Source organism: Vombatus ursinus, unplaced genomic scaffold (genome assembly GCF_900497805.2).
Source record: "Vombatus ursinus unplaced genomic scaffold, bare-nosed wombat genome assembly UNPS02014805.1, whole genome shotgun sequence".
NCBI classification, from domain to species: Eukaryota; Metazoa; Chordata; class Mammalia; order Diprotodontia; family Vombatidae; genus Vombatus; species Vombatus ursinus.
The window spans coordinates 14,637,728-14,653,015 of NW_020954583.1; the positions used below are offsets into that span (position 1 = coordinate 14,637,728).

At 34.5% G+C, this 15,288-nt stretch overlaps 1 protein-coding gene across 3 annotated transcripts in view; it reads left to right on the forward strand.

Moving 5' to 3' along the window:
• ROBO1 (roundabout guidance receptor 1) overlaps window positions 1–15,288 on the forward strand; it is a 449,796-nt gene that overhangs the window by 366,649 nt on the left and 67,859 nt on the right. For all 3 annotated transcript variants that reach the window (XM_027874166.1, XM_027874168.1, XM_027874167.1), the window contains exons 14-16: window positions 4,891–5,012; window positions 9,309–9,540; window positions 10,876–10,997. In XM_027874166.1, the coding sequence (XP_027729967.1) occupies window positions 4,891–5,012; window positions 9,309–9,540; window positions 10,876–10,997 (476 nt within the window). The remainder of the gene's footprint in view (window positions 1–4,890; window positions 5,013–9,308; window positions 9,541–10,875; window positions 10,998–15,288) is intronic.

Consider the following 15,288-nt stretch of genomic DNA (forward strand, 5'->3'; position numbering starts at 1 on the left):
TGAAGCATACTAGATTTTGTTACAAGCCCTTATTTTAACTCTGAATCTGTCTTTGACTGTGTTTCTTATAAACATATATTGTTGGATTCTGCTTTCTAATCCAGTCTGTTATCCTCTTCCGTTCTGTGAATGAGTTCATCCTGTAAGCATTTACAGCAATGATCATTAATCATGCATTTCCCTCTCCTATCTCTTTATACCTTTCTTTCTCCTTGTTTCCCACTCTTTCTTTATAGAGAAGGCAATAGTGAGAGTGGAGGATTCTGCCTAGTACCAGTGCTTTAAACTTCTTGCAGTCTACTTTGGCTTCCTTTTCTAACTCTTCTCTTTCCCTTGCCTAGAGCACAATCACAGCTTTTTATCCTTTTCTTTCATTTTCAATCATAATTCTTGATCTACCATCCTTAGTTAGAGTTTGTTTTGCTTAGAGCTAATTCCTCCTTTAATCTGCCCTTCCTCTTATTCCTTCCTCTCTCCTCCTCGCCTTCTCTTCCTGTTTCTGCATTGAATGAAATATATGCTCTCAAATCTGTGTTTTCTTCCCTCTTCCCTCCTTTGGCTAATTTAGATGGGAATGAGGAATCACTATCATCTGCTCTCCCACCTCTTCTTCCTTGTTTGTATAGTTTTCAACGTGTGTACCATGATTATGTGTTATAATTTTTCTCAGGCTTCCTCTTAGTAAACTCATATTTATTAAGCACTTACTATGTGTCAGGCACTGGGGAAACAAAGATAAAAACAAACAAAAAACAATCCATGCTGTCAAGGAGTTCACAATCTTTTAAGCTAATAAGTCTGTCTTATTAAGCTCTCTTTCTCTCTGTCTCTATCTCTGTCTGTCTCTCTCCATATATATATATGTATATGTTTCATATATACACATATATGAAACATAAACATGCACATATTATCTCCCCCTATTAGAATATATACAATTTATCTTTATTTAGTCCTTTATGATTACTTGCTTTTAGTTATTTTTAGTTTATTATGATTCTCTTGACTCCTGTGTTTGTATTTAAAAGTTTCTATGCAGTTCTGTTTTCATCAGGAAGCTCTTAGTTCTAAGCCTGTACATTTTGTCTTCTGGAATATTGTGTTATAGGCTATATATACTCCATTATAATAGTGGCTGCAAACACATGATCTTGTAGTTCTGTACTTGAATTGTTTTGACTTCTTATAGTATTTTTTTTTCTTGGCCCTGGACATTAGATTTTGGCCGTTATGTTCCTGGGAGTTTTCATGTGGGGGTTTCTTTCAGGTGAAGACTGCTAGATTCTTTCTGTTTCTAACTTGTCCTTGGTTTCTAATGATCTGGATAGTTTTCTTTCATAATCACTTGAAATATGATGCCTATGTTTTCTTCCCCCGATGGGACTTTCAGGTTGTCTAATGATTTCTAGATTCCTAGATTATGGTTTCCATGGCAGTTATTTTTTCTATGAGATATACTTTTTCTGTGTGTTTTTTTTAGTCTTTTGATTTATTTTAAAATTTCTTGTTCTGTCATGAAATCATTAGTTTCTGTTTGGTCTATTCCAATTTTCAGAGTTTGTTTCCTGGATAAGGTTTGGACCTCTTCTTCCAGGCTGTTAATTCTCTTTCTAATTCTGTATTCCATAGCTCTCCTTTCTTTCTAAGTTTTACTTTAGAGCTTTCATTCATTTACAAAAACACTTTAACAATTTAACAATTCTCATTTCATCTTTTCCAGAAATTCTTACTGAACCTGTAGTCAGGCTGTTTTATCTTGAGTCTTTGCTTATAAATAAATGTTTTGGAGTCATTCTCTTCTGGGCTTGTGTCTTGTGCATCCCTATCACCCTAATAGCTCTTTATGTTAGAATTCTATTTATGTTTATTTGTTTATCCTTTCTTACATCCTACTTCCTTACTTCAGACTTTATATTAGAGTCCAGTTCTTTACATCTCTGTAGAGAATATTTAGGCCATGCTTGTGTCTTCTTGAGTCTTGCTGCTACTTTTGTGGGATATCAAGTATTGCATTAATCTAGGATTTTAGGGACTACTCAGGCTGGGGACTGATAATCTTTTAATGCTCCTAAAATGCTTTTATTCTGGGCAAAATGTGATTGACATACTTCTGGTCTGAGCTCTGCATATTTCTGGGTTTGGATCTGAACCACATGCCTGTTGATTTGCCACTAGATAGACTGTTGCTGGACTCAACAACTGTTTTCCAGATAGAAAACTCTGCTAGTTCAGAGTGGCAGAACTGTAGACCCTCCTTTAGTCTGGGCTGGCTTCCTGCCTAGGTTATTCCTCTGTAGGCTTCAGACTGGGCTGGAGGGTTAGAACTGTGTGACACTGTTCTGCTTTGCTCCTAGGGTGAGAGCCATGCAGCTGCTTCTTGCTTCTGTACATGTTCCTCATTTAGTACACAGACTAAGGCTTGTAACCACTCCTTGCTATGACTATGACTACTACATGTAGGTCCTCTCCTCAGCCCACACTGAAGTGATGACACAGCACTGGGTAGTTAGTGATAGAACTGCTATTAACACCTGTTCCTACTTTTTGCATAAAGTTAGGCTTCTGTGTTCAAGTTTGGAAACTCTTCCTACCATGGCATACAACAGTGGACAAGCCTTCATTCAGTCCCCATTCTACAAGGTTATGCATGGCATTTAGACCCTGTCCTCAATATCCACATATCTCTCTATCTCCCTATGTAGAACTAGGTTGAAAAATAACTGTTTTTTTCCTTGGATTTTCCAATCAGGACTCTTTTCTTGTGCATTTTCTAGATCTTTATAGAGTGGTTGTATGGGAGATCTTGGTTGTAATTCTTCCTGCTGCTTTGCCATTTTGACCAGTCTCTACTAAGTTTATCTTTATTCTATTGTTAGTCTAAAAAGCTTATAACGTACCTTTTCTTCTTACATCTGAAATAATATTTTAGACTCTTAATCTGCTGATCATCTTGGGCAAGAAGGATCAGGTAATCCTTGCGAAGAAATTAGCTAGTTAGTAAATGGCACCCAGGTATAAAATTAGAACCTGGGATAAAGTCGAAGTAGAAAGTGTTTTCTTGCATTTTGAAACTATTTCTAAAAGGACAGAAACTTTTCTAGGATGGAATTATAAGAGAATTCACTTTAATAACAATGCAAAGGGTGCCAGGTTCTGAGAATCAAGAGCTTGTTTTGAGCGTAGGACCTGAATTTGAATGTGCTTTCTGACAGCTCCAAGCCCAGTGACATTGAACCAAATCATTAATCTCTCTGAGCCTCAGTTTCTTCATTTATAAGATTTATATTAATACCTGGGTTATTGTGAGGACCACATGAGGTAATATCTATAAAGTACCTTGCAAACTTTAAAAGTACTATGTAAACATCAGCATTAGTGATATTAAAAAAATCATTTCATTGATAAAAACATATTTATCCAACAATTCAGGTTGACACTTTGGCTACTATGAGGTTAAATGACTTGGCTGGGGTCACACAGCCAGCATGTGTGAAAAGTAGTACTTGAACCTAGATCTTCCTGACTCTAAGGCTTGGTGTATATATAAGAGGACATTTTTTTAATGTTTTGAGTTTTATAACTGGATGAAATTATATATTCTACTCTCCTGCCACATTTTGCCCCTCTGCCCCCCCCAATGTCTTTCTAGCCCCCCAAGCATATGCATCTTAGAATAATGGGGGAAAGTTTACTTGAGTAATATAGCTATTGAAAACATCCATATCTTGGAAGATTAAGCAAGGTATACTTTTCCTTTGATATCTACATAATAAGGCATAATGAATAAAAAATATAATTTTTTGTTCAATTTTTATAAATTTGATTTGGGAAAATCAGATTCCCCTACCCTCTCTCCCCAAAATCTCCTGACAAATATTTCCAAAGGAGACTTTCCTGTCCCTGCTTCCCAAAACTATCTTGTTATATTTTCTTTTGCCTGTCATCAGTTTATGTGCTGATTAGTCCCTCTCATGCTTTGTTCTTCCTTTGTCTCAGAAAAATACTATTTAAAACTCTTTCCCCTTCCAACTTCTTAAAAAAATGCAAAAAAGACTATATGAGATTCTGTGTTAATTTAAACTCAGGGTTTATAAAGACAGTTCAAAGTAAGACTTAATTAATGATTTGAACTGTGGTCAAAAAATTATAAAGAAGGAATGATAGCAGCAATATGGTTCCTAATGTCCTTTTGATTTGTCTTCAGAAATATATTTTTGAGGTTAGGAGATGTCTGTTGAGTTTATTTTTTCTGTAACATAATTAATAAATTGGAGTGAAATCTTCAATAGAACAGACTATACATAATCAGTTTTCAGTTATCTAATCTTAGGTTTTCTTTACTCTGCCTTTCTTTTGTGATAGAAGTTATGATGTACCGTGGAAAAAGGGTTTTTCTTCTTTTAAGACTTGTGATATATATGACTACTTCTGAAGGAAAGCATATACTTTGTTGTTGTTCTAGTATCTGATGCTATTACTATTTCTTATTCATATTCCTGTTAATATAGTATATTAATTTTAATAAATACTTGGAGACTAGAGCAAGAGGTTGCTCTTTCTCAGCAGGGGCAGTAAGAGTCACATGGTGGGAGGAGTTGTTACTGCTTCTATTTGCCATTATTATTTTTGTTCCTTGCTCTTTCTCTTTCTTCTCATATCCCCATTATATTCCCTTTCTAGCAGATCCCCATTCCCCTGCACCGTACCCTAATAAAATGGTAAATTTGTTTTCATTTGATTCCTAGGTATATTTCACAAATTGGCTCTACATAAAAAGTGGGCACAGTAATTCTGGAAGTTTAAGAATTACTGGAACCAAATTGATTGATCGGTTTTAGATTTTTGCAAGTTAATACTATGTTTAAGGCAGTGTTCTTGACTTGTTTACAGATATTCCCCCAACAAGTCAAGGTGTGGATCACAAGCAGGTCCAGAGAGAACTGGGAAATGTTGTTTTGCACCTTCATAATCCTACCATCCTTTCTTCTTCTTCAATTGAAGTTCATTGGACGGTAATTATTTCTTTTCTTTTCAGTTTTTTGAGCCTCATTTGAAAGCTGTATAAAATAGACTGATTCATTATGAAGTAATATGGGGAAATTCTCATACTTAAAAAAGCTTTAAAAAATTCAGTCTATTGCTAATAATAACTTGATTATATAATGGGTTTACGTAGTCCCATAAGATGATTATTAATGTTCTTCTTGTTCCAACTGTATCCATCTCCTCATGATCTGATTTTGGGGTGTTCTTGGCAGAGTGGTTTCCCATTTCCTCCTCCAGCTTATTTTACAGATCAGGAACTGAGACAAACAGGGTCAATTGACTTGCCCAGAGTCACACAGCTGATAAGTGTCTGAGGCTGGATTTGAACTCATGAAGATGTGTCTTCCTGATTCCACGCCCAGGGCTCTAGTTGTTATACTACCTAGATGCTCATGGAATGACACATGATAACTTCAGACAGAGTAGAAATTTGTTGATTGTTTCGTAGTTTGTTGCAACAGTAAACTTTAACTGTTTGAGAATGAACTTTCCTAAAAGATTAACCCTGAAGATGCCACCTCTGAGGATGGTTATTCCAGATATATTTATAAAATCTTGACAAAGATTTTTGGCTTTATTTTCAACACAAACAAGATAATACTTTTAACTTATATCCTTCATTCCCCCAGCTTTGTCATTGTTGCATGTGCCTTAGATTAAAAAGAATGTGTCCTTGTCATTGATTAAGAAATAATCTTGAGGGGTAAAATAGTAATTTTGCATACACATTGTTCCAAACAAACCAAGACAGCCTGGATTCAAGGTCCCCCCCATGACATATACTGGTTATGTGATCCTGGGCAAGTTGTTTACCTTCTCAGTGCCATAGACTGTAATCCAAAGACTTTTTTGTTTATTTGTTTTTGGGTTTTTTGATATTTATTTTTTCTTTTTAAAATTTTTAAATTTATTTTATTCTGAACTTGAAAACAAGCATTTTCATAACCTAATAGAATAGGAGGGTAAAGATGATTGCACATGACACTTCAAATCTATTATGTACAACTTGCTATTCCTTTTGAATATATAACAAAATTATCATGAAACTTTCAATTTTTTTTCTTACTTTTATTTATTTTTAAAATTTTGATTTCCAAATTCTCTTCCTCTCTCAGCTCCTCCCTTGCTCACTGAGAATGCAAGCATTACAATACCCATTATACATGTGGAGGCATGCAAAACATTTCTACATTAGCCATGTTGCCGAAAAAATGGGTGGGGGGAAGCAAAAAGTGAAAAAAATTATGCTTGGGTCTACACTCAGAGTTATCAGTTCTGTCTCTGAATGTGGTAGTATTTTTCGTCAGGATTCCTTTGGAATTGTCCTGGACCACTGTTTTGATCATAGTAGTTAAGTCTTTCACAGTTGATCATCTTTAAAGATATTACTATTACTGTGTACAATGTTCTAATGATTCTGCTTACTTCACTTTGCAACAGTTCATTTAACTTTCCCCAGGTTTTTCTGAAACCATCCCCCTCATCATTTCTTATAGCACAGTAATAATCTATCACATTCATATAGAACAATTTGTTGAGCCATTCCCCAATTGGTGGGCATTCCCTCAATGTCCAGTTCTTTACCACTGTGTATAACTGTTTAGTCCCCAAACTCTTACATTACAAGAAAGTATTGACTTGCTTTGGTTGAAGGTGTTTTCTTATCCGTAAATTCACTATACCAGTGAAATCACAGGTCCTTCAGTTAACAAGTACTATGTGCCAGTTGATAAGCAATGGGGATAAATAAACAAAAAAAAAAAGAGCCCTTTGCCTTGTTCTTGTGAAGGAGACAACATCCAGACAAATTTGTATGTACAAGAAACATATAAAAGTGTATGACAGGTAATCTCAAAGGAAGGACGGTAACATTGGAAGAGGTTGGGGAGGGCAACAGGGTGGGAAAGAACAGACTCTGGTAGAAATTGGAATTGAACCCAAGCCTGGAAGTAAGCCAGGAAGCAGAGGGGAGGAAGGAGAGCATTCCAGGGATGAGAACTGCCAGTGGTAGAAAGGAATGGCATGGGAGATGGAATGTCATGTGTGAGGAACAGTAAGTAGGCTAGTTAGAGCATATGGAGGAAAATAAAGTTTAAAAATGTGGAATCTTAGAGATAGTGAGGATCTCTTACTGTTTCTTGAATTGAGAGGTGGTATAATCAAACCTTAATTTGGTAGCAGCTCCCTGTACCGGGGAGGAGGCTATGTGAGTAAAGGAAGGAAATATATACCAGAGATGTAATGAAGATAGAAATGACAAGGCTTGATAAAAGATAGGATATGTGGGGTAAATGTGAGTGTGGAGTCATGTATGATGCCAAGGTTATGAGCCTGGCAATTGGGAGGATGGTGGGACCTTCAGATAGGGAAGTTCAAACAGGGGAGGGGTTTGAAGACAAAACGTAATAAATTCCATTTTGGACAGATTGAGTTTGAAATTTAGGACATCCAATTTGAGATTATTCAAAAAATAGTTCATGATGTGAAATTGCAGTGTAATAGAGAAGTTAGGGCTGGATATATAGATTTGGCAATCATCTGAGTTAAAATGATAATTGAATCCCTTGGGAATTGAAGAGATCAAGTGAAGTAATGAAGAGACAGGAGAAGAAAACTTGGGGCAGGGTTTTGAGGGGGATGCCTGTGATTAGGTAGCATAAACCAAATGAAGATACTGGAAAAGAGAGTGAGGAGGAGTAGTCAGAGATGTAAAATGAGAGTCAGGATGAGCAGTGTCATAAACACCTTGAGAGAAGAGAAGATCTAGCATAAGAGTATGTTTCACTAAGGCTGCAGAAAAGTCAAGAAGGATGAGGACTGAGAAAAAGACATAAAATTTGTCAAGTAAGAGATCATTGGTAACTTTGCAAATAGAAGTTTCACTTAAATTACAAAGGGTTTAGAAGCAAGTGAGACAAGAGGAAATGGAGGCATTTAATCTATAGTGCTTTCTTAAAGAGATTAGCTGAGAAGGAAAGGAGAGAAATAGTGAGGTTATAGGAGATAGATGAGTTTTTAGGCAGCAGGAAAGGAGCCAGCAGATAGGGAAAATTTGAAAACTACACAAAGAGTAGGGATAATAAAAGAGGCAATCAATTGTAGAAGATGGGAATAGAGGAGATCCTGGGTGCATGCTGATTAATTTGCCTGAGCCACTTCATGTGAGATAAGGGTAAAGTGGGAGATAGTGAGAGAAGATGTCTGAGTGGTATGAGATGAGGAAGTGAGAAGAGTGAAGGGTGAATGGTGGTGAATTCTTGGTGAATGGCCACAATTTTTTCAGTGAAATAGGAGACAAGGTCCTCAGTTGAATGGGTTAGGGGAAGGGTGATGTGGGAAGCTTGAGAAGGAATTTAAAAGTTTGGGATAGTAGATCACTTAGGAAGGTATAGAAGGACTTCTTGCTGCGGTGAGTGCCTGGTTGAGATTTTGTAACAAATTTGTTGTAGACCTAGTTAGCATGGTTTCATGTTTTTCTATAGCCGCATTCAACAACATGTGAATAGCAGTGAAGGAGACTTGGTCAGTGATAGGGTGAGGGGGCAAGGGATTCAAGTGTAGAGAATAGATGAAATAATTCACCAAGGTGTTGAGAAAGGGAATCTAGGAGAAGAATGTAACTGGTTAGATAATGTAGCTGGTTAGCTGTAGATAATGGTTTGTTAAAGAGCTGACGGTTGAAGGGATTAGAGATCATATTGAGAATGAAGAGCTCAGACTAGTTATCATAAGGCATGGGGAAAAATGAAATCATAAAAGATTATAATCAGATAAAGGAACTTTGAAGTTTATGAATGTGGAGGTGAAACTCTTGTGGATGAAATATCAAAGGTATGACCCTTTCTGTTTGTAGCTGAAGTGGAGTGGAGGAGTAGGGAATTGAATAGATTGAGAGAAAGTTAGGGTAGTTAAGAGGTTAAGTGTATATTGAAGCTCCCTCATATGAGGGCAGGCTGTGAGGAGGAATGAAAAACTATGAGTGAACCAGGCACAGACTCATTGGAGGAGGAAAGAGAATGTCTCAGGTGTCAATAAATAATGGTCCAGTCCTTATCCCTTTCAAAGTTTTAAACAAAATCCATGTAGAATTCCATTCTTTTTTCCTTTTTCTTTCTTTTTTTTAAACATCTTCTTTATAGAAAATATAGCAATTTGGTTGAACTCTGATTTCAGATTCTTTTCTTTTTTGCAACATGAAAGCTTGATCTATATTTCACTGGAAAAGAACATAATACTAATTAATGTTTTTATACTTTTTATAGGTGGACCAACAATCTCAGTACATTCAAGGATATAAAATTCTCTATAGGCCTTCTGGTGCTAACCATGGAGACTCTGAGTGGCTAATTTTTGAAGTTCGAACTCCAACAAAAAATAGCATCATTATCCCAGAACTCAGAAAGGGAGTAAACTATGAAATTAAGGCTCGGCCTTTCTTTAATGAGTTTCAAGGAGCAGATAGTGAAATCAAATTTGCAAAAACCCTGGAAGAAGGCAAGTATAGTTGTTTTTTTTTTTATTATTTGTTGTTATGGTATGTTCATTAGGTATTGTTACTTTAATGAAATTAAAGAAAAGTACTTTTTTTAAGTTGATCATACCATTGAACAGTTTTATTTAATTAAATTACATTAAATTGGGAAAGTTTAAATGGCTCAGAGAAAAATAAAATTCCATGGTGATGAATGAAATTAGTGAAGTTTGCATACACATGAACATATATGATAAATACATAGAAATGTTGTATAAAAATGTCATATAGAAAGGATATTTGAATATAGCACATCCAAATGTCACTAACTACATTTTAGGATATATTTGCTTTTTAAAAAAATACAATTAAGCCCTCTTCATCTATTCTATCTTGTTTTGAGTGAATCTTGTATAAGAATAACAGCTTACTTAATTTCTAGTAAAATGTTTTAATTCTTTTATTTTTCCTTTATCATGAAGATGTTTCCAAATTGATTAAAGACTTTGAATTTTTTTTTTAAATTGTTAAAATATCAGTCTTTTTTTCTCACATCCTAAAATTTTTTTTGCATGAAGTTTGAATGTAAGTTCTGAAAATTTTTGGATAATACTTAGGCATCACTTCATAATAGAAACATCAATGACTTCTTGAGGAGACTAACAAACTAAAGTTCTAATAACTGTGAGAGACCTCCTTTCATTCAAAGACTAAAACATACCTGAAAAAATATGAAAGCAGGAAAATGGAAAATGGATAAAAATTTGATGAACACTCAAGTGAAAAGATTTGGACATTATTGTTTTAGTGAAAGGGGAAAAGATTTGTACCACAGAAATATGTTTTAAAATATAAAATGTTTTCTTTGTATTTTAAAATTATATTTATCCTTTTGCCTAATTATTAGTAAGAGTTGATTTGGACTATAAGTCAGTGAGGCATTAGACTTCTGGTCTGTTGTGTAATCTGGAATATCTGTATCTTTTGCTAGGAGAATGAAAAGGGCATCCAGGGAGAGGAAGTGTGAATTTGGCCTGACTTCTTTGGGAAAATAATTTGATTTGGTCAGGGGAAACTAAAATGGGCATGGTTAAGGAAACCAGATTCTATAAGTCACATTATAACCTTCTTTAAAGGCTGACAAGCCATGAACAATTTGAACAATGTCTAGACACAAGTGAATAGATTTAAAGCTTAATGAGAGATGAGATGATTTTTATATCCTTACAGACTCTATGTGTTTCAATAATTGGGGATTTGGTTTTTAAATATTCTTAAAGAAACTGTATGTGCACATATGTGTATGCACGTATACAGACACATACACACACATAATTTTTTTTATTATTACTGAACAGCACCAAGTGCTCCACCTCAGAGTGTCACAATATCAAAGAATGATGGAAATGGAACTGCAATTCTAGTAACTTGGCAGCCACCCCCAGAAGATACCCAAAATGGAATGGTCCAAGAGTATAAGGTAACATAGATTTATTCACCAAAAGAGACAGAAAAGCTGATTAATTTGTTTGTGGATACTTGGCTCCATCTGCTGGTACAAAAAATACATATGAAATGAAGTTTCACATTTACTCAGTAATTCTGTATAGAGATTACACTATGAAATTATTAAAGGTCAATTAATTGAAAATCACAGATCCTTCCCCCCCAAAAAAAGATGTTTTTGAAAGGGAGAGTCTATGGATTTGCAAAACAGAAGAAGGAATCAAATTTCATAGATGTAACTGTTATATGTAAAATAAAGATTGATTATCTTTCCTTAAAAATCTCTCCCTCTTCCAAATTTCTCAATTTCTTTTGTGGACACTATCATCCCAGGATTATAGTCATCTAAGCTTATAAATTATGAGTAATCCTTAGCTCTGCATTGTAGATTTTTTTTAAAAGAAAATTATTTAAAATAATGACATTTTTCTTAAAACAATATTCTAAAAACTAAATTGCACTTTGAGGTAAAAGCATGCTGTGACTAACATTTTCTATTACATGAATTACTTTTATATATGATGAATTTCCCAACATTTAAGATAGATTTAACTAAAATTAATTTTTGTCTTTCAAAATCAACAACTTTAAAAGAGAGATGGTTCTAGAATCATAGGATCTAGGATCATTATTCTGCCACTTATTACATATTTGATCTTGGGAATTTCATCTCCCTTCTTTAGGCCTCAGTTTCCTCATCTTTAAAATAAAGTAATTTAATTAGGTGACCTCTAAGACCTATATTTATAATTTATACATTTAGTAAATGTTTTTAAGAGTGCAGATTTGCAAAAAAAAAAAAAAGTACAGATTTGCAATAATGATTGAAATGGAAAATCAGAAAATATTAATCAGTAGAAAATAATAGATTAGTAAAAATTTAGACCTGGAAAGAACTTTTAAAATTACCTAATCTTCTCAATTTACAGATAACAAAAGAAATTAAGTGACTTACCCAGAGTCATGCAACTAGGAAATTCTAGAGCCATAACTAAAACCCTAGTATGCCTTATTTCCCCTGAGATTTATGATTAATTAATTGTTCCTTCAGATGAATGTTGTTATTATTCACCTATATTTGGATTCCTCTAGCAATCTGCAATTAATATCTTCTTGTTTAAACTTCTATTTTTTTAAATCTTAAAAAACATATTAATACATTTATCTGCTTCAATAAATGAAGTAGACCAAAAATAATAGAATCTTTGATAATTCAGAATTTCAAGGACTTCATTCTTTAAAATAATCACTTGGACTAAGTTAGGAAAAGTTGGTTTCTTTATCTTTTGTAAAGTCTCTTTCAGCTCTGTGACCTCTGTTATCATTGCACAATACAAGAGTCACTTTTGATTCATTATAGAGATTCACTGAATGCCCTTATCTTTACAGCGCCCCCCCTCCCTAAATTTGTTTGTAACTTACAAACCACCCTGAGCCCTAGGAACACCTTTTGAAAAGGGAAATGAGAAGACATTAGAGTCTGTGACTATTTTCTTATTTAATGTGAGAATTATTACTTCAGAGCTTTAATTATCACCTGAATTGAAATAAAAGAAAGGCCTTGGTAGGAAACCCAAATGTATCTAGGGCATTGATCTGTTCTGAAGATAGGGCAATTGAGCGGGGATTTGCAAGAAGATATAACTTTTTCCATTTATTTTAAAATATTTATTATGACCTTAACGTCCACAAGCATATATATTTCACTAGACAAAACATCGAATTCAGATTATATATAAAACTGAATATTAACATAGTGTATCTTTTTTTAAAGTGTATTAAGTATAACATGATAATAACAAAACATCCGTGGTTTTCTTGCCCCGTCTAAGCTTTCTTCTTCTGTTTTCGTTGTACATTTTGTTTCATTGATGCTTAATTCTTTTATTTGCATTCCTATCTCTGTCTACCAAGTCCTCCTCTAGCAATGCCCTTTGCAACAAATATAGTGAAGCCAAACCAATCAACATATTATTTTCTATGACAACACATCTCATTTTGCCCCTCTTGTCCATAGGTCTAAGAGGTGGGAAATATACTTCATCTTCAGTCTTCTGTAGTCATGATTGATCACTGCATTGATCAGAGTTCTGAAGTCTTTCAAAATTGTTTTCCTTTGCATTATTGTGGTCGTTGTTGAAGACTAAGCACATGATAATACTTGTCAATGGCTTGATCAGTAATTTCAGGGGTAATCTGCCAGAGAATACAAGAGGGTATATAAATACAGAGAAATTACCCTTGGTGAGGAGTAGGCCCATTTCTTCATCTAAGATTAGAGTAAAAGAGAAAAGAATGAAAGATGATTTCAAGGATTTTGAGATGTAGAGTAGGATAGAAAGAAGTCATGGTGAATGGTTTCTTTTTTCTCTGCGAAGTAATGGTCTCTGTGGGGAGTATGATAGAGAGTCAAGTAGGGAAGTGTTAAATAATGGAATAAAAAGAGGTTCAGAATCTCTGCTTTTAAGTGCATATTCACACTTTTCAAGTTTATTTCCAGGCTGTTCAGGGGCAAGATGCTATGGTTCAGTCGATAGAAAATGGTACTTTAATAATCTCATTTTCTCTTAGCAAGGAAGAAAAAAATTTTTTTTTAAAGATTTAAAGTGAGATGATGTCTCAGCTCTCAAGTAAAATAGTGTAATTTAGCCCTTCTTCCTTCTTCCCCCCACCAAGGAAATGCAAAAGGGTAGAGATCTCTTAACTTCATGGTCAATTTAAAATAATAAAGTGCCTTTCAGATTCTGATTGGTATAAAATCAGTTTATGGCTTAGTTTCGACTGTGTAACGTAATTGGAAAAAATATTCACAAAGAGGTCTTTATTTTAAATGAGTCAGACCTTGAAATAAAGAGCTAGATTTATGCATTCAAAGTACATTAAGAAAGTGTTAACTTTGGAAGACCAAATGATCTTTTTTTGAAAGATATTATACAGGTAATGGTGGATTCTAGTTCATCCACTTATTTCAGACAGCAGCATGCATTAAGCTATGCATATGTATATATGCCAGAAAACACAAAGAATTTTTTACCACTTCAGATTCCGTTATGTTCAGTACGAAGCTCTTCACATGATAATTTTCTTTTCCTTGAAACCAAATCGTAGTATCATTAAAAAACATGTCAACATTTTGGGGCATTTTTTAAAAACAAACAAAAGAACTAAATGCAATTTAATTATTGAAATCCAAACCTCAGTAAATTTCTGAAACTTATAATACTCATATAATTTTCTGATTCAGATGTTAATGCCAAACTTTATTTGCAAATGTGCAAGAATTTTTTTTTAGCTGTAAATATGCTTTTTTCACCAAACACATCTCTTACCTGTTTAGTTCTTGTGAATTTGTTTGTGCTTTTGGTAGCTAAAGTTATGCCCCTATATAATTTGAAGTCCAGTGGTGGTAACATTCTGTTACTGCTAATTCATCTATATGTAGCAGAGGCTAGATAAAGGTCTTAGAATGATTACTGTTTCATGGTCACTACATTTAACATCTTTTTCATTGAAATCTATGTTAGTGGTATTAAACATACTTATTTCAGATTGTTGGTTTTAACTGGTTCAGTTAAATTTAGTACATGTAGAAGTGGCTTTTTCTGATAAAGTCCTGTTCAAATGGTTCATCATGGCATTGGAAGTGACCCTATGTTCTTGAATACCATGCCTGAAGAGCACAGGCCCTGACAGGTACTAGCAGGGTTACAGGGCTTGGAAGGGAGGTACAATAACAGTGTTTGCCTGTCATCTGCCAAGATCACAAATTCCATTTACCAGATAACTAGCGTGAAACTCACCAGTAAGGGTTGAAGAGGACTGTCCACAAAGATGAAGTCACAGCTGTTGCAAAAAGGGATGTTATAATTTAATGGAAAGCATCCATTAGTAATATCATCCTCAATACAAAGATTTGCATCTCATAATGATCTTGGGAGGCCAGTGTCTGAACCATTGCCACCACTGTCACCATCAGTACCATCATCACTAATAGTCCTAGGTTTCAACACATGTGTACATGCATATACATGTATATGTGTGTAGAGATATGCACATGTGAATGTGTATAGTCTGTATGCATTGTGTGTATATACACATGTATATGTGTGTATAGCCTCTATGACCACCTTCTAGCACTACATACGTACGTGTGTATATACATACATGTATATGCGTGCATATATTTAAATATTGTGTGGTGTTTAGAGTTGGAAGGTGATCTTAGAAGTTTTCTATTTTACCCTATTCGTTTTACATTTAAGAAC